The sequence below is a fragment of the Lepus europaeus genome, chromosome 1, assembly GCF_033115175.1.
Source record: "Lepus europaeus isolate LE1 chromosome 1, mLepTim1.pri, whole genome shotgun sequence".
In the NCBI taxonomy this organism is placed as follows: domain Eukaryota; kingdom Metazoa; phylum Chordata; class Mammalia; order Lagomorpha; family Leporidae; genus Lepus; species Lepus europaeus.
In genome coordinates this window covers 103,580,221-103,604,144 of record NC_084827.1, presented here as the reverse complement: position 1 = coordinate 103,604,144, position 23,924 = coordinate 103,580,221, and the positions used below count along the sequence as shown (strand labels likewise).

The window sequence follows — 23,924 nt, the reverse complement described above, 5'->3', positions numbered from 1 at the left end:
CTGTGCCTGAGGAGCAATATAATTTTTAACCAAGTGGTTTCCCTCTTAAGAGTCAGAACTTCAGGAGAGAATCCCATTTATTCTGCAGGTGGGATTCTATTGAGCACCAGTATGCACTACAAGACAAAACCCACCCGTGGCATTGGAAAATACAAGCACCTAATTAAAGCTCAAGAGCCCAAGAAGAAGAATGGAAAAGTAGAAGTGAGACCCATTAATTTGGGGATAGATTATGAATATGGGATTTTAAACATTAACCTGACCTGACCGTGCAAAATAACCTGCTCGTATATCTTTTTTTCATTTGATATATTTATTAGCAAAATAAACTTTATGCAATTCTCAAGTGGTTAGTCATTAGAAAGCCATAAAATATTCCCCAATAACAATTATTATAAATGATCCTCTGATTTTGGGTACTATTAATTTGGCTGTTAGTGTGATAAGCAGCAACTTGAATGACATGTAAACAGAAGGGGATAAATTCCAAGCACAGCCTGATTGAGAAATTCAACTTATTTTCCACAACCCAGATGCCTTTTTAACACATCTATGTAGTCTCCAGCTAAAACCAGGTCTGTTCCCAAAGGAGAAAACACTGCCCTCCAGTGGTCTTCAGTGGAGAAATGGAAATAGTTTCAGGTGCCATGATTGCAGCACTTACGAGAAACATGATGTATTTACCTAATCTCACTTCCTGCTATGTTTTGTGGACTGAAATTTAGGTCTAAAGCCAAGTATAATGACAAAACTTCCAAAATAAGTTCTAATATTTAGTTATATAGAGATATTAATTAGGAATATTATGACTTTCTGATTCCAAAAGCTGACCATTTATCTGACTATCACAATTGAATTATGTTAGCCCCTGCAGTTTCTCACTTCCCAGATAAGGAAGAAGATATTTCATCTCTATGTTTCCCTTGTTGGCCAATTTTTTAGCTAAAAGACATTTAAAATTGTACAGCAGGCAGAACCCCAGGGGACTGAACAGTGTTCCAACATCCTTAAAGGCTTCCCATCACTTCAAAAACCAAATTCTTCTTCCCGTTTCTTAAACCAACCAAAGTAGGCAAAAGCAATTTTAAAAAGTCTTTGTGTCTAGCATTGGAACTTTCTCATATTTCACACCATTATATAAATGTCACTCTAACCTATATGTATCACAAATGCTACGCTAAATTAGGGCCAAATTTGCAACCTAGTTTAACTGGGTTTCCTCTTTTTGCAAATGCAGTTTTTGTGTCTGCATTTAGCAATGCATACAAAACTGTCCGTGTAGCTAACTGCTTCGAATTGCTAAATTTGAGGATGAATGTGTAGAGAGTCTTTATGCATGTGCCAAAGCAATCCCGTTTCTAGTCATATAAAGACTTCCTAATCAAATGGACTTCAAACACACGGCTAAATTCTTGGTCTACTTCATTGACTGTTTTGGATTTAGTAAAGGAAAAATGGAACTTCAAGAGAGGAAAGAAACAGTTTCAAACCTCCTCCATGCCTATATCCTTCAGACACCAGCATGGAACTGCATCACATGATAATAGCCGTGGGACTTAAATGTACCCTAATCCTCCTCACCAGTAATACAAAGAAATGCTGGTCTCATAAGGTAGTTATTACAGTTGAAAGAAGGGATATATGTAAGTTATCTAGTGCAGAGAAAGGGCTTAACTAAGAAATACTAGTATTCTATCACCATCATTTCTGCAACTATAAATCCAATGGACAATATTTCCTAGAAATTTGACTTTCCAAAATTAATCTCTATTATTTTAAGTAATGACTCCTTATTCAATTTACCATACGGAAAATATCTTCAGTCCTCCAGATAAAATCTTTTTTTTTTTTTTTTTGACAGGCAGATTTAGACAGTGAGAGAGAGACAGAGACAGAGAGAAAGGTCTTCCTTCCATTGGTTCACTCCCCAAATGGTTGTGCTGCGCTGATCCAAAGCTAGGAGCCAGGCACTTCCTCCTGGTCTCCCATGCGGGTGCAGGGCCCAAGCACTTGGGCCATCCTCCACTGGTCCTCCCAGGCCACAGCAGAGAACTGGACTGGAAGAGGAGCAACTGGAACAGAATGCAGCACCCCAACTGGGACTAGAACCTGGGGTGCTGGTGCCGCAGGCAGAGGATTAGCCAAGAGAGGCGTGGTGCTGGCCCAGATAAATTCTTTAAAATAAATGCCCTGTGCTGGAGAAAATAGCATCATATTGCTTGAATATAGCACTTTTAAATATTAATCAAGTTTTTCTTCTTTTTACTCCCACAGAAGGTGATATCCATAATCTATTCACCTGTATCCACAAAGCACTTTAGAATTTAAAAAACTGACAAACATAAAAATTCTAGTGATTGCAAATATCATGTCATAATTAGACATATTTGGGTACATTATAGTGAGCAACAAAGTTTCTAGGCTCAAGTATAGAGTTCTATAACCACAACTGTTCTGATTATTTAGTGCAACTCAGAAAATGTGCAGTTTAGAAAGAACTGTTAACTTTAGGATATTAAAGCACTATCCTTTGATATGAAGAAAAACCTACAAATACATTTTAACAAGTCACATGGTTAGGGCGGTTGTTGTGGTAAGGGCAGTTGTGCAGTGGATTAAGCCACATTTTGGGATGCCTGCAAACTGTATCAAAGTGTCTCAGATTGAGTCTCACCTCTACTTCCAGTCCAACTTCCTACTAATGAGCCCAGGAGGCAGCAGATGATGGCCCAAGTACTAGGACTCCTCCATTGACTTCTTTGGAAATGCTTTAGAAGATATAGGTGGAGTTCCTGGCTCCTGGCTTCTGCTTGCTCCAGCCCCTGCTGTTGCAGGCATTTGGGGAATAAACCAGCTGATGGAAGACTTCTGTCTCTCTGCCTTTAAAATAAATAAGTCTTTTAAAGAAAAGACATGATTTTCTCTCTTCATTAGCTGTGGTAATGAGGTTTTGCTGAGCTATAGCCTAATACCTTTAACTCTTTCCCCTGTGTACACCTGCAACATTACAAAACAGCCTTTATCTGAATAAATTCATTAAATGTTGTCTTCATTGACAATGAGATATCACCAAAATTCTCAATTATGATACTTCATGTTATGCAACATAGAACCTTTGATTTTTCAAAGTTGTTCTTATAACTTAGTCAAACAGCTTGTGATTTAATACAGTAGGATATACTGGAAAATTGAGAATGCAATAATGATTTGATAAATTTATTTGTCAAACTCTTAGAAAATTGGAGAAGTATCATTTAAAGATAAAGCAGGGGCCAGCACTGTGGCCTGGTGGGTAAAGCTGCCACCTGCAGTGATGGCATCCTATATCGGTGCTGCTTTGAGTCCCATTGGCTCCACTTTTGATCCAGCTCTCTGCTGTGGCCTGGGAAAGCAGTAGAATATGGCCCAAGTTCTTGGGCCCCTGCACCCACATGGGAGACTCAGAGGAAGCTCCTGGCTCCTGGCTTCAGATTGGCCCAGCTACGGCCATTGTGGCCATTTGGGAAGTTAACCAGCGGATGGAAGATCTTTCTCTCTGTCTCTGATTCTGCCTCTCTGTAACTCTGCCTTTCAATTAAATAAATAAATCTTTAAAAAATAAAATTAAAAAAAGGTAAAGCAAAGTAGGGTAGATTTTGGCATAGTGGTTAAGGCACCACATGAGACACCAACATCCCATATCTGAGTGTGTGTTTGGGATCCCTGGCTCTGCTCCAAATTCTAGCTTCCTACTAATGCACACCTTGGAAGGCAGCCAATGATAGGTCAAGTATTTGGGTCCTTGTCTCCTACATGGTGGACTCAGACTGATTTCCTTCTCCCTCCTGACTTCAGTCTGGCCCAGCACTATCTGTTGCGGGCATTTGGGGAATGCAATAATAGATGGAAGACAATCTCTCTCTCTCTTTCCCTCCCTGCCTTTAAAATGAAGAGAAAAATACATAAATACAAATTTTAAAAAAGATAACACAAAGTAAGCTCAACTAGACACTGCAATACTGTATGTGTTATATTGAAGCCCAGGTACAAACATTGTCTATGTAAATGTGAAGAAAATAAACTTTTATTAAATCAATCTCAAAATTTGACAATTAAACATGAATTTATAATAAACATTTTGAATTTTCAAAAATGCATAATTTTGTGACAGCAGCAAAATAATCTAAAGTCAGAACACTTTTTCTATGTATAATTACATTATTATAATTCTCTACCTTGACAGATGACAATTTTAGAATATTCTAAATACAATTTCTAGTATATGCACTAAAATAAAATATAACAGATAGACAACTCACCATAGTATAAGTAACACATTCAAATTTAGTAATTTATTTTCCAGGTGGAAACCAGGCTTCTTGGAAGACTTTAAACTATGCCAAATGGTCTGATTTCACCATAGAGGTAGGCACTAGAGGACTAAATTTAATTCTGTGTAATTTTTGTTAAGTACATTTTACATGCAAATGTATATAGAACCATGATAATGAAGTTATAGAGTTGGAAAGAAAGTTGGCACTCCCATTTTTCTGTTTTATTCAAAAGCAACCTTTCAATTGACTTGCTCTATCTTTTTAAACCACTTTCCATTTAATCATAAGAAAGTAGCAGTCTATCTGCATTCAAACTGGATCAGCAGCCATGAGAAATAATAACTTATGAATAAAATTAGATCCAGTAATTTTTCTTCCATACTTTTATAGTCTTCAGAACATAGGGTGCTTCCACTGGAATCAGACAAAAATTTATGTTAATCATAAATATTTAGAAAAGGGCAATCTACTGGTCCAGAGCTGTTTAGTAAGAGGGAAGAATTTTGTTTCTTTTTACCAAGGGGCTCAGAAATTTTTGCACCTTAATAATTGACAGTTATCCAAAACCTTTTTTCCAAAAAATATAAGCAAATGCATTTGCACTGTACACTGGTGAACTTCTTGATAAAAAAAGTTGATTATTTTAAGCTTGAAAGCCCATTATTGGCAATCAAAATATACATTATCCTTTCGTTTAGAACATTAATAAGCTGAAAATTTATAAGAGAATTGTGCCCAAACTGTAGAAAAAAGTATGATTTGCAATAAAAGTGAAAGGAAAAGCTCTATAAGTGTAGATGATTAAGAAAAGATGCAACTAATAGTTGCAATTCTGCATTTATGGTTTGTTACACCCAAGACTGGATACAGTCTCACCCTGTAACATACAGAAGAATAAAGCAAAATAAAAACTTGCTTCACCCTCCCACATCAAAAGGAATCAGGATCCTGACTCAAATTTCAAACTCCTGGAACTTGTAAATATCTGAAAACCCCCCAACAACAAGGTTTCTGAAATCTGTCACATCACAGAAATAGGGAGATCTTCAGCCATGGCAATATGACTATTAAGAATTCACAGATTATCTGAAACATTTGCTAATCACCCCACCCCCGGTGTTAGAGGGAGTGAAGGGAGTGGGAGAGGAAGTATTCAAAGTGTTGGGGAAAGCCTGCTGTGAAAGTGCCAGGCCCTTCTTGGGGGGCTTGGGTTGTCAACATAATCCTAACCACAGCCATTGTATGACTGTATCAGGGAAAACTACGTGTGTGTGTGTGTGTGTGTGTGTGTGAGAGAGAGAGAGAGAGAGAGAGAGAGAGAGAGAGAGAGAGAGGGAATTGAGTGGAATGGAGGACCAAGATGTTAAGATATTTAACAAATTCATATGATTTTTTAAAACATTTTGAGAGTGCTGTGTTTATACATGCTGGGCAACATAAACCATAAACCTTACTGGATTTCTGCAAACTGCTGTGTGAAGCATACAAATGGCATTCCTGTCAATGGGAGAAAGAGACAGACAGAAATCAAGATAGAGATAGGCAGGCACCCTCAGGACATGGAGCTGGTTCCCATTGCAAGCTGTAAGGGAAGAAGATGACATCCAGAACAAAATGTCTTTTTCACAAGGATGGGAAAGCTCTTGTTTTGTGATCTCTGTGTATAGAAAGAATGATCAATGGAAATGACTTAATTTCTCCCTTTTCTGGAATCAAAATATAAGGGCTTTGAGGTTATTTTTAAACTTCTTCCTGTAGAGCCTATTGTTGTATTCCAGGAAACAGACAAAACTCAGCAAGACAACAAAGACTTGATCTGCAGGAGGAAGGTAATAAAGAGCAAGTCCTCTCCAGAGGGTAATTAATCCTTAGTCATTCATCTTAGAAGTCCCAGTTAACAGTTAAGGTTAATGTTCAGGTACCTTCTTTCTATTTTCTTTAAAAAATTTTTAAACATTTTTTTTTGCAGAATGTTATACTATTAATTGCCAATTTGCATATGTGTGCAGCTGCTGTTTTGGCTCTGAACTCAATCCGATAAGCTTGCTGGAGGTATCGCAGAGCACTTGGCAGCTTTCCTATTTGAAAAGAAAGCCTCTCCCACCACAGAACAGCTGATCGTCTATCAGCGATAGACCCTGATGGCGTGAATTACAATTACACTACTTTTCACACTAAATCTGGGTGATAGCTACTTGGAAAGAAGTTTCATCATTTTTTACCACAAACTGGAAAAAGAATTACATGGTCATGCTGTGCTTTTAAAGGCAGTTTGGTTCACTTTTGTCTATTTAACACCTAATTCCAAGAAGTCCATAGGCATCCAGAGATCTGAATGGTGGGTAATGAATTCACTGTTTAGATTGAAGATTTTTAAAATCTACCTCAAATTACATTTATTAACAAGGCGACCAGGAAGTGTTAAAGTTGTTAGACGCTTCATTTATTAAATAATTTGTGGATATTTTCAGTTGTCATATCTAGAGTCATGGGGTTTGCTTATTTTTTTAATTAGCAATCCAAAACAATGCTACTGCAATTTAACAATTCATCACATAATCTTGGGCTCTTCAGTTCAGCTGTTAATGTTAGATCATTCAGATTGTTATTTTGATCTGTTTATAAATGATTTAGGTTGCATTGTGCTGTGAGGAGAACCGCAGCAGCTGAGGCAGAAGATCTTTTTCATCTTGCATAGCTCAGCATAGCTGAGGAGCCTAGCAAAAAATGCAGTTGGGGACTTAAGTGTATCATCTAGGAGGAGCAAACAAGTGATGGAGGCAAAGGATCTTGATAATAACTTGATTTATTATTGTCACTTGGTTAACTTCATGATTAATTTACTTGTCCTGTCTGGAAAACAGAGTGCTTCCTTGCCAAGGTGCACTTTGTTAGAACACTACAGTCACACATTTTGGGGGACATTACAAAGTACATACTTTCCTCTTGCAAGAATCTGCCAACCCTCTGAAAATGGTAAGAGGCCCCTAAACATCATCCCTTTCCTTTCTTCTCACTCTCCCCAGAGCTCTATTCCCTCCCCTGTTGACATCCAAATCCATTTGTTTAAAAAAAAAAAAAAAAAAGAGTTACACCCACCTCAAGTAGCAAAAGTGGAACCCACTAATCCTGACGTAGTTAACCTAAGAGAAAAATAGATTTCGGTTTCCTTTTTAGTCGTTAGCTTTATTAGATTTCTCACTCTCACAGATTATCCCAAGATTACCCATTGATTGATCGCCCGTAGAGCTGCATTTGGTGTAAAGAAAAAACTCACAGCTTTATTGGCTCCCAGGAGACAAAACAAACAGAACAAGATATTCATATTAATGCAAACAATGCAACGAACGAGGGGAAGAATCGCCTGGCTGAAGCGAGGCGCTGGGGAGGCCGAGGCCGGGAGCCGGGAAAGGCCTGCGCACCTCCCGCCCGGCTGTCGGGCGTTCCCGGTGATCCCAGTGCCCGGGCGCCAGGAGCTGGCTGTCCTCCGCGGGCCACAGTTCGAGCGAAGAGGCCCCAGAACGATGCGCGCAGGCCGCGGCCTAGCGGGTCCCTGAAGGGACAGCAGGCCGCCGTCTCCCGGTGTCCGTAGGAGGCCTTAAGCCCAGGCCTCAAGGAGAGTGTTGGCTTGGTCCTCTCACTCACCGCAGTGAAGACCTGGAAGGGACCCTTAAAGCCCTCCTGGCGTTCTCCTTTCTTTTTCCAAACGCCTCCAGGGGCCCAGTTCCCTAATCTCGGTTTCATTTTAGGGCTGATTCACTAGGGAGACTGAAGAATGCTCAAGCCTACTTCCTAACCCACCTGAGGCAGCCTGGAGGGAACTTAGCAGGACGCAGGAAGCCAGCCGTTTGATAGCATTCTGTCTTTTTAAAAGCTCACTATCATGGAAGAGACTATATAAACATACATTCAAGCACAACAGAAACCATTGTGTAATCATAAGGGAGGGGAGTGGTACATACAGCTAAGAGAGATTTAAGAGACACTGAGACTCCCTGCAAAATGAAAAAGGAAGAAAGAAAAGTCTGGGTAAAAAAAAAAAAAGGGTATTAATACCACACCTAACGGCTTCCCCATCCCAAACTGGGAGAGAAGCTGTTACGTAGGCTTGATTTCATGTCTTTATAGTCAATATGAAGTTTAAAATAGGGCTTCCAAATATTGCATGAAGGCATATTTATGCTAAAAAATTATTTGTTGTGCATCTGAAATTCAAATTTAACTGGATATTCTGTATTTTTATTGTCTAGGTCTGGCAGTCCTAACTAAACACTTTATTGAAGAACTCATACAAGAAGCAGGCTCATTCTCTGATGCAATCAGTAAATTTGGGGCATTTGCATTGCACCTTTGCCTTGAAAAAGAAAATGAGGGGGCAAGCACTGTGGCTTAGCAGGTAAAGCTGCCGCCTGAAGTGCTGGCATCCCTTTTGGGGCTGCTCCACTTCCGATCCAGTTCTCTGCTATTGCCTGGGAAAGCAGTAGAAGATGGCCCAAGTCCCTGGGCCCTTGCACCTGTGTGGGAGACCTGGAAGAAGCTCCTGGCTCCTGGCTTCAGATTAGCCCAGCTTGGGCTGTTGCGGCCATTTGGAGAGTGATCCAGTGGATGGAAAACCTCTCTCTGGCTCTGCCTCTCTGTAATTCTGCCTTTCAAATAAATAAATAAATCTTAAAAAAAAAGAGAAAAAAAATAGTTGCCTCTACAGCACACTTTTCCAAGCACATTATAGGACAGAGTTGCAAATGTCCTCATATTTTAGGAAGAGGTAGTGATGTCACTGTTGGTCTCTTCACTAGGAATGGACCAAGCTTCCTTCCCCAAAGGGTTTTCCCCTACAGAAGATCCCTTCCCAGCCAGTAGAGGGCACTGTAGCAAGTAGGCAAGCAGAGAGAATCCGTTACAATGGCACACACTTCAGGATCATGTCTTTTTTTCCTAAATCTTTACTACAGAGCCACATTGAGTATTGGTGTTTAGTTTATTTGGAAGGAAAATGAACATGGTGAAAGGTAGAGCACAATCTGCTTTGAAATTCATCAAAGGCCCTAGCCTAGAAAAGATTCCTAACCTAGAAAAGATCCAGGGTCTTATAACAGATGCTGAAAATGCCAATGATTAAATCTTGGGAAAAACAAAACAGTGAGTCTTTGCATATTGAAAATTCACAAAGCTGCTTTTTGGAGGTAGTATGCTGCTTGCATTCCCCAGTACCGGTTAGGGAGAGCTTTTTCAAGAAAAGCGAGTTTTATCACCCTTACTGATACTTTGGATTCCTAGTGAGCTAACCTTCTTTTTAAGCCAATTGCTTGGAGTTGTATGAATCCACCCACACAGGATGCCCCTTTATCACTGGCAGTTAGTGCTGTTTAACAACTGCAAATGGAGAAACTATTTGCTTAATGAGAGCTGTTTTCAGAGTTGATGCACCAACATGCAAGGAAAGATAATATAAGGCTGAGACTTCCTCCTGAGCCACAGGGCTGCCTCAGACAAGGGAAGGGCAACTCTGGAGCCAAATGTAATATTCGTTTGCTGTAGAGAATGTTTGACTTCTGAATCAGTAGTTTTAGAAAATATATAGGCTCACTTCCAGTTCACATTGGTTGGTTGGTTGGTTTCTTTCTTAAGAAAGATTACATGATATCCATAAATATGTATAATTTGTATGTAACAGTTAAAAATAAAAACTTTAAAAGTTAACATTATGGTATAGTTTAACTCCACATTTTAGAGTTTTATATCCTTTTAACCATCTCTCCTTTCTTCCAGTCTTAAACTACAGATATACATTCTAAAATTGTCATTGGAGCAGGCCTGAGAAATGCTGAACACTCAGGATATTAAGTGCCTCTTCTTCCCAGCAGAAATGTCCTGGGTTCCTTATCAGGGTCATAATAAATCGACAGTCTCTAAATGACAAACCCCACACCATTGTCAGGTAATTCCAGGCTCCCCACTCTCTCTGAGGTTTAGCATAAAGGGTTAGGCTCTTGTTGTAAAATGGTTTTGGATGTGATTTCAGTTCCTTATGAAGCTATGTACAAAGTCAGTGGAAACATACTTAATTTTCTTTTGAGGTGAGGGATTATTGTGGGAAAAATAGTGGATTAAGAGCAGGAGAGCTTAAGTTGAGTTCTAGCTATTTGAGAAGGTTTGAGGGATTTGTTCTCTTGAAATACAGTTCTTTTGTTTATCCTTTTGCTTTGTCCTCATAAAAAGATTGGGCAATCTAAAGATTTTGTTATTTTTAAGACACTTATTCGTGGAATTAAATAAACATGACAACTAATCTTTTGTAAACTCCTTCCAAAGGATATCAGCAAGATAGTATTTGGATATATTAACAGCCTAACCCTAAACAATAGAGGACACATGGGCACACTGCAGGCTACCCCACATTCTAGATTCCAAGGGGACACTGGAATGTAGGAGATGGTTCAACACCAAGGGATTTCATGATTAGGTGCAAATTCTCTTGAGAGGTCTGATTGACTGAAAGATACATAGCCCTCCCCATCCCATAGACAGGCGGGGGGCGGAGGACAACATGTTTGAGGATTTATATCAGTCCTATTTGGGGACTGAGGCCTCAGAAAGACGAAATGTATCACTTCATCCTCGAGGAGCTCTGGAGCTGGAAGGAGTTGGCAATGTGGTTCTCACTGGCTCTAGAAATGGAACCTGCTTCCTTGTATCCTACCAGTGATATGAGGTGATGCTTCTTTTAGTTTGAGGCCTTTCTTGAACCATAAGCTCTGACAATCTTTTGCTAAACAGACTTCATTCACATTCTGAATCTGGTTTTTGTCTCACACATATTAAATTTTACAAAACAGAAAGAAACAATAGAGCTTATTAGGAAAAACTTGTTTTGAATAGTAAATTAAGCATAATGGAAATAGACACATGTGTTAGCACGATTTTCCCCCCCTTTTTACCAATTGAACATTTACATCTTTTCCAAAGTGCTGCGATTTTCCCCTTAAGTCTTAAACTGGCACCACACACTTTCAACAAATGAGACTTATATCACTTACTTGTATCTACTGAGAGAAATCATTGTAATCCTGTGGATTCCAAATGCACAGCATTTTGCACAAGAGTTTTAGGCAATCATCCCCTAAACTGCATTAATCAAATCATTGTGACATTCTGAAAATCCAAAGAGCCACCTAATTTCAAAGACAGTGTAAATCATTTGTCAGTTCTGACTGGTTTCAAATTATGCCCTGTTCTTGGGGACTGGAGACCTGTAAATCCAGAGGTACACCTGACTACATGGTTTGTTATTAAGAGATATGCCCCAGGTGGAGGCATCTTCAAAGCCAATATAGTTCCTTTATAACCGGTGTCAAATTGATGTATATATTAAAAACCTTGGAAAATGATCTCAAAAAGGAAGTAACAGCCCAAGGAGCCATATGTTCAGGGAACCTAACAGGTTTCCATTGGGACCAAATTTCACTTCACCTTTTTGTCCTTATGTGCAAATAAAAACTTATCTATAAATACGCCATTAAGAGTCATGCAAATTTGTGAGATCTGCAGACTGAGGAAAAACAGTAAATTAATCAAAACCAAGTTGTTGGAAGGTGAGGAATTTGATTAGGTATTAGAACAAAACATGAAATTGAGCTGAATTTATTTGAACTCTATAAGTTTATGCCTTTAGAGAGATACACTATTTCTCTGGTTAATGAAGAAAAGGTCTATGAATAGTTAATAAATTGCTTAATTGTGATGCTGATGGATCATTTGCATTTCCAAGTTTACATTAATACAAAGTTAAAATTTTTTTGTTCGTACATAGGTTGCCACATATTTAGACTTCAGGGAAATTTCCAAATGCCAACTAATACTCTACCACTTAAAAGTCTGTGCTATGCTAAGCACAAAAGCCAATTTAATGGTTTTCCAAAGGGTAGAAATAAAAATGTATTGACATTTATTAACACTAAGTCTTTTATATAACTTTTCAGACTTTTCAATTAAAAAACTCCTCAGCATTTTGTATCATTTTACTAGAGCCTATCAATTTTACATTCAGCTACTGTAACGGAATGGCTGGGAATACTCTAAAAGGAAAAACGATTCACTGTGGGCTTGTGGTTAGTAGTTTTTCATGACTAGGAGCAAAGATGATATAAACACACCAGGATTACCTCAAATCATTTTATTTTTGTATACTTTTATTAATGAAATTTACAAACAGAAGGATAGAAAGAATGTAAATGAAGTCGTAGTGTATAGATGACTGAGCTTTATCAAACCTTCACTTTTTTTTTAAACGGAGCAATTGTGTGTATAAAGTTATACAAAGGTAAGTAAGGGTCAGCAGGGAAAAAAAAATCATACCGCATACATTATCATTATCTTCCAGCCACTTTCGTTTTTTCTTCAGCGGCTTCAGGGAAGCAGTTTTATGTTAATTTAGACACCTGGTTAGCTAAGAGCGGGAGACTAAGAAGAGGTCGCTTTCGCGTTCGGCCCCAGTTCTACCGGTTCTCTGTAGCTGTGTCCTGTTTTCTCCCGCTTAAGCCATTAAAACCGTCAATGGTTTTTCATCTCTAGGATTACATTATGTAAACCTGTACTCGTATAAATGTTTTCACGCTAGGGGGAAAAAGTGTATTTTAAGTTCACCACTCAGCTGTTAGGCTCAGAAGTTAGGGGGAGTTATCTGGAAGCCTTGGGGGCCCGGCCTGCCTCAAACAGGTATGGAAGACCCGTTTCCGCAGAGACCCAAGTTCTGGTGCAGTATGTCGCGGGCCAGCCACGGCGCTGGTGTTCGTGGCTAGGGTCTTCCAGGCCAGAGCAGGGAGCGGCGCTCGCCGACACCTCCCGGCCCCCAGCGGCGCCACAGCCTCGGCTGCGGGGGTGGGCGGCCGCCCCTCCGAGGGCTCTTCTCTGGCCGGGCGGTCTCACGGCCAACCTCCGGGCCCCCTGGGCCCTCGTTCTATCCTGGGGTCAGGAGGCCAGGCCTTAGACGCACGGATGACACTAAGGCTCTTTTTGTGTCTTCCCCGTGCAGACTCAATCGTGTGCATGGGGTTCTGCTGGAGAGGCAGGGTGCGGGGACCCCAGGGGGCACAAGGCGGGAAGCTTTGATGGCGGCTGACCTCGCACGCTCGCCGCAGGCCAGCGAGGCGCGGCCGCTCCAGGGAGCGCTGGGCCGGCCGGAGGCCTCTGGGGGCAGCTGGAGCCTTCCAGGGGCCGTGCTTTGGTCCCAGGCCCCGACTTTCTTCTCGCCCCTGGCTGTCCTCGGCCTTCTTGAGTTCGAGTCACTACCAAAACCAAAAAGCGAGTGGGCATGGGTGCAGGCTCCTCCGCCTCTCCCCAAGAAGCCGTGGGTGGACCCGAGGCCGCGGGGCGCTGGGCGCAGGCCCGGGTCCCTGGGACCGCCAGTGTCCGGCTGCGCTCGGCCGGGCCAGCGGAGGGACCGTGCGGGCCCAGCCGAGGGACGCGGCTGCGGCGCGAGGTTCCACTCGCCAGCGGCGGGAAGGGCGCGCGGGAAAGCGAGGGCGCGGGAAGCGGGCGGCGGCGGCGGCGGCGGCGGCGGCCGGCCCGCTGGAAAGGAGGGAGCGCCGCAGGCGGGAGGAGGCAGCGCGGAGGAGGGAGGCCGGGAGGAAGGAGGGAGCGCGGCAGGCAGGCGGAGGGAGGGCTGATTAGCATGCAGCAGCGCTCGCGCGCCCGGCTCCATTGTTTTAACACCTCCCCTCTCCTCCGCGCCAATCTGTCACCGTTCAGCAGGCGAACGCTGCTGCCTCAAATGCTGCTCTTCTCAAATGAGACGGATAATTAGTTGCCCCGCACGAATGCCGCACTCTTCTCACCCCTGATTGCTATCACCTTCTTGCTCCTGGCAGTTTTGACACCTCGTAATCAGCCTGCTGCTTTTCTCTTTTCTTCCCGACTTCTGCTTCCCTACCCCCCCCCCCGCCCCGTTCCTTCCTAGTTGATTTATTTATTTATTACTATTATTTTAAATGCAATCCCGGTGCCTATTTGGAAGAGTCCCTCGCGGAGTTAACCTCCTGCGTGTACGTGTGTGCCTCTCTCTGTATATGCAAACGAGGCTGTGTGCGCGAGCGGGGGGCGGGCCGCAGCCTTGCGGGTAACGCAGCTTCCGCGCAGAACGACTTCTCTTGCACAGATTATTTTTGGGAAGGGAGGAGTTGGGGAGAGGGACGGCAGGGAAGAGTTGGGGGAGACCTCAATTAATGCTTTAAAGATCTCTTAGAAATTAACGAACTGGGGAGTCTCGGAATCTGCTGTCAGAAGCGTGTTTTCCCCCCTCTCTCCTCTAACAAGCACTGACAGTCTAATTACTGTAGCTACAAGCAGCTGTCGAGGCAGCAGCCCGGGAGGGAAGGCGCCACGGGCTGGGCGCGCGGCGCCGGCCCCTGTACCCATAGCGCCACGGAGCCCCGGCCCGACCCCCGCCCGGTGCGGACAAGGCCAGGCCCCGCACCTGTGAGCTGCAGCGAGCCCGGGGCGGGGGCCTGGGAGCCAGCGGACACGCGTTATGGTTGCCTATTTATAAAGTCTGTACCTTGAAGGTTAAAAGATGTGCAGGAGAAAGGAGGGGACGTGGGCGTGGAGGGTTGGGGATGGGAAGAGAGCCTCCTGAGCTCCCACCCAGCCCTTTGCTACCTCCTCGAGCTCTCCCTCTCCCCGTGTTGGTAAAATAACCACGCAACCCGGGGCTGAGGGGGCGGGGTGAGCCAGGCTGGAGCGTAAGAAAGCAGATGTCCCCGCTGGCAGCAGCCTCAGCCTCCGGGGAAAGCTGCACCGGGAGGGCCCTCCCGAGGACATTCACCTCCCACTTCTCAGGCATCCCGCTCACAACTGCCTCGCCTCGGCGGGGGTGGTTTTCTCAGACTCAGCGTTTTGCGTGTGCAGCTTTTTTACCTGGGAGCTGTTCTTACCCGGCCACGCTTAGCAGATGCCAAGAGGCAGCCCCTGCACGACCCAGACCAGAGGGAGAGAGACAAGAGGGAGAGACCTGGCGGCTGCCCACTCCACCTGTCGATCTGTGGCCAGCGCCACCTCTGCAGCTCGGGATGGCGGCCTGCTCACCAGGCCGCCTCTCCTGTGGCCCAAGAAGGTCTTTGGCTCCCAGAAGTTGAAACCCCAACAAAATGAGCTCCCTGCTTCTGCTAAAAGTGGTAGAGGTGGGGGAGAGGGTGGCCTGGAGAAGAGGGGTCAGCGGTCCTCTTCCATTTGAGTCACTTTCTGCGAGTAGACCCCAAAGTGTGTGTGAGGAACTCTTCTCCCCGTGTAGGAAAGGAGAGGGAAAAAACATTCCCTTTCACGAGACAGGTACTGCAGTATATTCTGGCTGGTACACGCTGGGGAGTTTGTGTTTTTATAATATCGATGTGTGCAGGAGTGAGCTAGGAGGCTGGGATGAAGGGAAAGAGACCTGGATGGTTGTCTAGGAGCATTTCCATTCAGCCCCAGTGGCAACAGAAGATGCACATGCCTTAGAACCCTTCAGAGAATACCTAGTAACTGCTGGCCCCCTGTCCAGGAGCATGTCAGTGTGATATGCCTGGTCCCTGGAGAAGTGCGGCCACCACTCTCGTTCCTCCGCGAGTTAGGGTCTTCCACTGTGTGACACAGGAGCCTGCTCATATTCTCCCATCCCCAACTCTCCAGCTTCAGAGACTGCTCCAAGAAGGCTTACATTTCTGTTTGAGAGTTGCAAATCAATGTTTACTTCATAAAACGAGAGCCATGCCTCAAACATTTTTAGAAATCAGGGGCTAAGAAACCTAAAAGGCAAGAATCAAAGGGAAAAAAAACGCCAAAGGGAAGTCTCATTTTAAATAAATTCTGCAGTTTTCTGAAATGTCTTCCAGTGGCCATCAATCAGGCTGCTAACAATGAATAACAAATTTCCCAACAAGGTTGTGAACAGTTCTAGTCTAAATTAATAAATATGGATAGTCCTTACAGGGTTTTAGATTTGCTCCCATTAAAAATAAATGTGTCTTTAGAAAGTTTGGTTTGAAAAATAATTTAAAAATTCTAAGTGACACCCTAATTGCAATAAATGTCACCTGATCTGGCCATCACTCTGCAAACTGGTTACTGGAAAGAAAACATGAATTTTATAAATTTGTCCAAAACATAATTTATTTAATTTTGTTTTACTCAGAACAAAGAACACACTGATGACCACAACATAATAACTCTTTTAATAATTAATTCATTTCAGAATGTAGCTACACACACAGTACAAATTAACACCATGTATATTATTTAAAAAACTAAAGTGTTTAAATAATTCTACCAGTGATTTTATCACTGAGTAAACAACTGTCTTAGCTTTGGCAATTACTCAGACATCTATATTGTCTCTTATTCTCTATTATAGGTTATTCAAAAAGAACATCACCTATAGCATAAATAATCTAAACTTTATAATGAAAAAACAAAACCCTATAAACATTTCAGATCACTTAATTCAATGATTTCATTAGAAATCCAAGCAGTAAGCTTAGAGAGTTGAAACAAATTTAAATTATAATTATATAGGTCTTTAAGTCACATGTAATTTTGAATTATAACAGTAAAACTGTAAACATGAATACAATTACAGTTTTATATGCAATGATCTTTTATAAGATAATAAAAGTTACAAAATGAGTCTTGAAAAAAATTCAAATAGCTGTGACACTAGATTTTTCTATAAATGATCTCGAATTTAGTTTACAGTCAAGTATTTATAGTATTACAAAACCCAAAACCATCACATAGAACTTGATATGTTTGTTTTCAAATGTGTCTTAAGTCTCCCCATTAAAGTGTGAATTAAGATGCCGGAGGAAATCCCCCCTGGATGTAATGGATGGTGGGAAAACTGCTTGACAGAATTCACATACGCGAGGTATATGCAGTTCTGAGTCTGTGCCACTTAGTACCACTAAGTCACTGTCTTGATTAGGAAAGGGCTTCCAAATAGGCTGCAGGAAACAGATAAACAAAGACATCTTCTGTTATTTGTGTTTAAAATCAACTTGCATTTAATTTCAAATTCAGTTTTTTTGAACGAGTTATTTATGAGCAATATATGAAGTTCGCTATTATTAAAGCAAAACACTTTTCCACAGAACCAGCTTGAGGACATGACTCAATTCTTTTTTTTTTTTTCCCCTATAAAGGGCACAACTAAACTTTGATTAAAAAAATCATTTGAGACACACACTTGTGCATTTTATCTTTACATATTTTAAGAATACTGCAGTTTTAGCACCAGCAATTTTTAATGCCCACTTATCACAACGGTAGTAGTTTTGGAACAACAGTCAGTTCTTTAGACTTTTAAATTAAATTAATTTCTACTTTACAATAGAAAGCTTAACTAATAGGGCCTTTTTAAATATATGGTACATTAGGATGTGTGTAGGTGTGTGTCTGTGTGTGTGCAGACAATGAAAAGTGATTTCTTTTTTTTCCCCACCCATGAAAAGTAATTTCAACTTCACTGCAATTTAAAAGCAAATACACAATGAATAATCACATATGAATCAGTATTATTTTAATTTTTAGATAAGTTTTCTTTTATGCTTCTAAAATTTAATTAATTAGTTCTTTTTGCTTTTGAAGTTTCAACTATTTAATCATTCAATGACATTTAACATCACATGCATTATTTGAATCATTTTGTATAAAATAGTTTGGCCTTATTACTCTTTGTATAAAATAGTTTAGCCTTATTACTCTTTAATATGACTGAACAAAATGAAACTTATCAAATTTTGCCTACTTAGAGAACTAAGAAAAATTATAATTTAATAGAACCATTTCCATTATAACAAGCACAAAGACCCATCTAAATAACTACACTTATCTTCTTATTTAAAAAAAATCTAGAAAGACAAGAAATTGCATGGAGTTTAATATTAGGTGCTCAATAAATGTTTGTTGACTGGAAAAGACCTGATTTTTTCAATTGTGTAAATCCAATGATTTAAAACATTTTTCTTTCTTACCTTGACATGAGTATACTGCCCTGACATAGCTGAATTCTGATACTTTGAAGAGAGTCACCTGATAAAGTCAACTTAAAGAGCTCACTTTATCATAAGGTGTCCTTAAAGAAAACAGCCTAGTTCTGCACCTGACACAATGTTAATTTTCATTCCCTTAACTTGCTGCATTCTAGTTAACCTATCACTTACATAAATGGTATATTACTAATTGAAGAATCTGGCTTTTGTGACATCATTGTCTTCTTGAAAACATTTTACTGGACAGCTGTGTACAGCTGGTATAAATATATAAAGTCTGTAGAGGCACTGAGATACAAATTTCAGTACATAGGACTTACTGGTTACAGGCTCAGTTCCTCTGTCTGAAGCAGCAATTTTATCATAAAAATAATTATACTTAAGTGTTAAAAAACTGGGGTAAGATAATTTTGTTTAGAACAATTTTTCTTTCATGATACAGAAAAGCAATAATTATGAGTATATAAACAACAGCCTAGTTAGAATTAACTAGATTCAAATTTTACTGTTTGCAGTTTAAACAAAAAAGTAGAAACCACTGTAATGGGAACTTGATATGGTTATGCATAAAACATTATTAAAGATAATTCTTATTAAGATCCATTAACTAATAAGAAATTAACTCAAAGGCAGAAACAGTTTAGCTTTTAAATTTCATAAGCCATTCTTCCACTTGCAATCCTCTCTTAGGAGCTGTTAATTCAGATTTTCTCTCTTCACAGAATTTAGTTGGAACCCCAATCACTGACTCAGCAATTAAGAAAAAAAAATCATATAGAACAAAAGTAAGCTGACATCTCTGTTCTGGTACTGGAATGTATAAAAGAGGTGTTTAGTAGTAATTATTGATATAAAGCAAAAACTTGAAATATGTAATCAAAATTTCACTTCTTTGTTACTATGAACAACTCAGGAATTTTGTATTTATCATACCAGCTTTACTAATACATTTTACATAGCAAAATGTTCTTAAAAGCCCTTTTTTAAGATATATCCTTTTAATCCTGAACTGTAACATGGCCTTCAAAACTAATTTCTTTGCTTTTTCTGCCAAAATATCAATTATCTAACCTTATGCCCCATGTCTTGTGACAGCTCAACACCAATTCTCCTGCAGTTTTTAAGCTGAATACTGTTCCATCAAGTTGTAATCACATACCAGCTGTTTCCCTTGCTGTAGTACAGAAAGGAAATGTACAATACAGGGTGCCATCTACTGAAACATGAATGCACAGACTAACTAGTAAAGAACAAGCACGTATAAAGGAGAAAAAAGTAACAAGCATTAGAATGGATGGACTTTACAGCTCCACAGGAATTCTACTTGCAATAAATGGAACTGTTTAATTTGTTTCATTTAGTAGCAACTATAACAGAAGACTATGCTATAAAATAAAGACAATGTAGAATATAACTGAGTTTATAATTATTGTCAGTACTGCCTAGTTTTTTCTCATTATTAAAATATACCTCAGCTTGGCTACTGCCTCTTTTGCATGCTGATTTAAAAGTCTGTAACCTATAAGAATATTTAAAGCTAAAGGGTATTAATCAATTTTTTTGGTTTTGTGTAAACTGTGCATCTCAAAGCATAGAAAAATCAAACAAATGTTTGCAAGGTATACAGACAATTATAACAATCTGTACTTTCATACACTTCTGTTTATTCTAACAATTCACATTCTTCACTTGCCTTTGAGCACTAAACAGAATAATTTTCACTCTACAATAGAACCTCAATCTAAACAGGAGGGTAGAAGTAGGCTGGGGAGTGTAAGCAGTCTGGGAGCTTTAGAAATGTTAAATATTTGACTGAAATCAAACATATGCTGGTATTATTCAAAAATATATTAGAATGCCTATTCAGTAGAAGATTAGCAAGCAAAACCAAAACTAAACCCTTCAGATATAAAGACAGTGTAACTGAGAATGTAATAGAAGCATTAACTGAAAGACAACTCACTTATTTGATAAGTAGGAAATCACAATTTTTTACTTACATTAGATCGTATTCTTATAAAGATGAGTATTATATACATAAAATTTTCATAAAAAACATTTGTTTCACATTATTAAATTTAATAAAGAATTCTATTATCATACTGAGCTTTGAATAAGGGACTAGGAAAGTGACACCATGATAGACATAGATAAGACTGACATGTATTTTAAAATCTGCCATAAATTTTAAGGTGCTTTATAACAGAGATTTATCATATTTGTCTTTCATAATTTCAGGTCTATTATAGGATTTGCATGTTTTATTAAAAGCCTTAACTTTGGCTAGTCACTAGTTTAAAAAGGAGGTCCGGTAACCCAAAAGAGATGCATATCTGTGCATGGATGGCAAAATGTGTGTTCACACATAATAATGTATTTGTTAATGTAAAACAGTTACCTGCTGTGGTCCTCGGATAGCTTTTCCTGGGGAATCGAGTGAGGGAAAAGGTGCATCAGACGAGTCCTGAAGTGGGAATGTATTTACATATAAAGCATTATGGTCTCCAGGTGGCAAACACGCAGCTCTATCCAGACTTGTCCTGATACAAGTGTTTACAAGAGCTGAGGTTTTCGTTTTGTCAGTTGTTTTAAGGTTTTGTATAGCTGAAGCTATGGGGTCAATTCCCTGAATTTCAAATGAAGTTTCTTCTTTTTCAACAAAGTTTCCTGGGTTGTCTCTGAGCTCCATGTTAAATTTGTCCTGGCATATTGCCTCAGATGTGGCAGGACCAAGGATGTTGGGTAGCTCTGGAGTGCTATGCAAGAAAGTAGAGTCATTGTCCATAGGAGGAAACTTGACATTGAATTTAGAAAGTGATTCAAAAGAGGTGTCTTCCTCATCTCTGCCCAGTCCTCTTGGTGTGACGGATGTGACGCATGGTGTACCTCTATTTATATCATCTTTAGCCCGAGGCTTAAACAGCGCTTCTTGTTTATCTGTTTTATCCGTACACTGTATAGGCACAGAACACTGTGTTTCTACAGGGAAAATGAACATAAAAGGGAAAGTTGTATTCAAATCATTCTTAAAAATCTGTTCAATCAGCTTTGGACAGATGAGTATTATTTTTTCTACTGGTTTTTATAGCAACCGAAGACAACAGTGATTTTTATATTTATTACCATCTTACCCAGGAATATTAACAGTCTCCAGCGGATGAGCTGGGATGTAGCTGATTAACTGTAGTTTAAATACGTTGTCTCTTTGGTCTTTTCTGTAAGCTTTGCATCTTGTTCACAGTTATACTGCTCCACACTTAAAAAACATTTGCATACAGTGTATACATTAAAACATTTTGTCAGTAATGGAAGCTGCAACTGTGAGCTTAGTTAGATAAATAAATGTTAAAAGGGAAAAGTCTTATAAATTAGGTCATTTGCTTTTTACCACAGGAATTAGATAATTTATCCCTCCTCCCACCCCCAATATCACTCTGTAACTAAGCATGAGGTACTTCAAAAAGTTTATGGAAAACTGGAACTAGAAATTAAGTTTATTTTAGCACAAAGACATTGTTTTGAAATCCGTATATACTCATGTATCTCTAACAGTTCAGCCACTGTCAATTCTCGGTAATCCCTGTGAAGGAGCGGGGGTGGGGTGTGTGTATGAGGGTTGAAGGTTGGGGAGAAGGAAAACAGTGGAGACAGAAGAACGATGGAACTCTGGGATGCATGCTAAGACAACTGTATGTGACGATCTATGACCTCCAAAGACAACAGGTAGGTATCAGGTAGATAGTGGGGCCTCTGTAGCTCATTTACCTAGAAGCCACTTACCCAGCAAATTTAGCTTTCTAGGACATAGCCAAAGCCAAGAGCTAGAAAGGAATTCAGTAGAGCCTCTGAGGAAGTAGAACCATAGGCTCCATAAATACATGCAGGTACCATAAAAAGTTAACAGGAAATGGAATTAAAAGTCAATCATTTTGGTGCAAAAATGTTGAAACTCACGCATATTTATTTTGTAATAGCATTTCCACAAACTTTCTGAAGTATCTTCCTATAAATTCTCCTCCTAGACTCATCTTAGGGTTATTTTTACAAGCTTGGTGACGTTTCCATAGTTCATAGATGGTTTGAAACAAAAAACTAAATGGGGATATGATTTGTTAAAGGCAGATACAGATACCAACAAGATGCATGGGAAGTGACAAGAAAACAAAAGCAGAGAGAACTCAGAATGTATTGCAAAGGGCAACGATCAAAGGACTCTCCTTCCTGATGATTTTGAGACACCTGTACAAAAAGCTAAACTATTCTCTACAACGTCATTTCAAGAAGGCAGTGAAGTTGATTTTATATATATATACAAATATATATATATATACTCATTCCTTGGATTAGTGGTAAAAATTAAAATTTAGCATTTAAAAAAGATCATCCTCAGTGAAGCTGTATACTCACAAAAGAAACTTTATTAATGATGCAGGTTTAAGTAGACAGGGTGTTCAGATCACTTTGTACAATGTCTGTCTGAGTTAAAGGTACTTAACAAATGTCATTTCCTTTATATTCCTTTGGTTTTTGTAGTCTCATGACACATTGCCACAGCATGTTCCAACATAAGATATTTTCTGTTTGCATATGATGTGTAGTACATGCAACCAACTTCTTTGGTTCATCCTCTAATACCTCCTGCTTTTTTTTAAAAGTCCATATTATTCTCTCTTTGAACTGCTTTCTTGCCTCTAAATTCATCTCATATCCAATCTGTTCTCTATTTTGCGACTTCCCCTTCAACCCTCCTCCTCACAGGGGTTGCTCTAAATTAAAAATCTGGGCCGGCGCCATGGCTCACTAGGCTAATCCTCTGCCTGCGGTGCCAGCACTCCGGGTTCTAGTCCCGGTTGGGGCGCTGGATTCTGTCCCGGTTGCTCCTCTTCCAGTCCAGCTCCCTGCTGTGGCCCGGGAAGGCAGTGGAGGATGGCCCAAGTGCTTGGGTCCTGCACCTGCATGGGAGACCAGGAGGAAGTGCCTGGCTCCTGGCTTTGGGTTGGTGCAGCATGTCGGCTGTAGCAGCCATTTTGGGGTGAACCAATGGAAGGAAGACCTTTCTCTCTGTCTCTCTCTCTCTCTCACTGTCTAACTCTGTCCAAAAAAAAAAAAAAAAAAAAAAAAAAACCCTGGTCATATTACCTTTCTAATCAAATCTTTCTGTGGCCCTCTGTGAGGCACTCACCCCCCTCAGAAAAGGAGTATGAAACTCCTTATAAGTAGCCCCTGGTCCCCTCTCCACGCTCATCTTTTACCATACCTGCTTCACTCCACAGTTCAGCTATGGTAATGTTTATATAATTCTCCAGAACAGTCACAGTCTCTGGTCTCTGGACCTTTGCACATGCTGTGCAGACTGCCTCAGGTGTTCCCTCCCACGGCTTTTTGTCTAACTCTCACTAATCCTTCATATCTTGACTCAGATAACAGGTCATCTGGATGGCTCTGCCGTAACTCCTGGGTTCCCTAGGACTGAATACGCTATATTACCAAGTATATCTTTCTCCTACTACAGTAAGATTTTTGAGGTTCTAAATTAAGGTTTTGTTTCCTACTTACCTGATACTCTACCCAGTGCCTGGCACATGTTTCATAC

General features: G+C 40.3%; 1 protein-coding gene across 4 annotated transcripts in view; it reads right to left on the bottom strand.

Annotated features, from left to right (window-relative positions):
- Positions 1-16,470: 16,470 nt before the first annotated feature.
- TANK (TRAF family member associated NFKB activator) overlaps positions 16,471-23,924 on the bottom strand; it is a 91,183-nt gene continuing 83,729 nt past the window's right edge. For all 4 annotated transcript variants that reach the window (XM_062187300.1, XM_062187291.1, XM_062187316.1 and 1 more), the window contains exons 7-8: positions 20,730-21,310; positions 16,471-17,284 (exon numbers count right to left, since the gene is read on the bottom strand). In XM_062187300.1, coding sequence (XP_062043284.1) covers positions 17,108-17,284; positions 20,730-21,310 — 758 coding nt within the window. In that variant the 3' untranslated portion in view covers positions 16,471-17,107. The remainder of the gene's footprint in view (positions 17,285-20,729; positions 21,311-23,924) is intronic.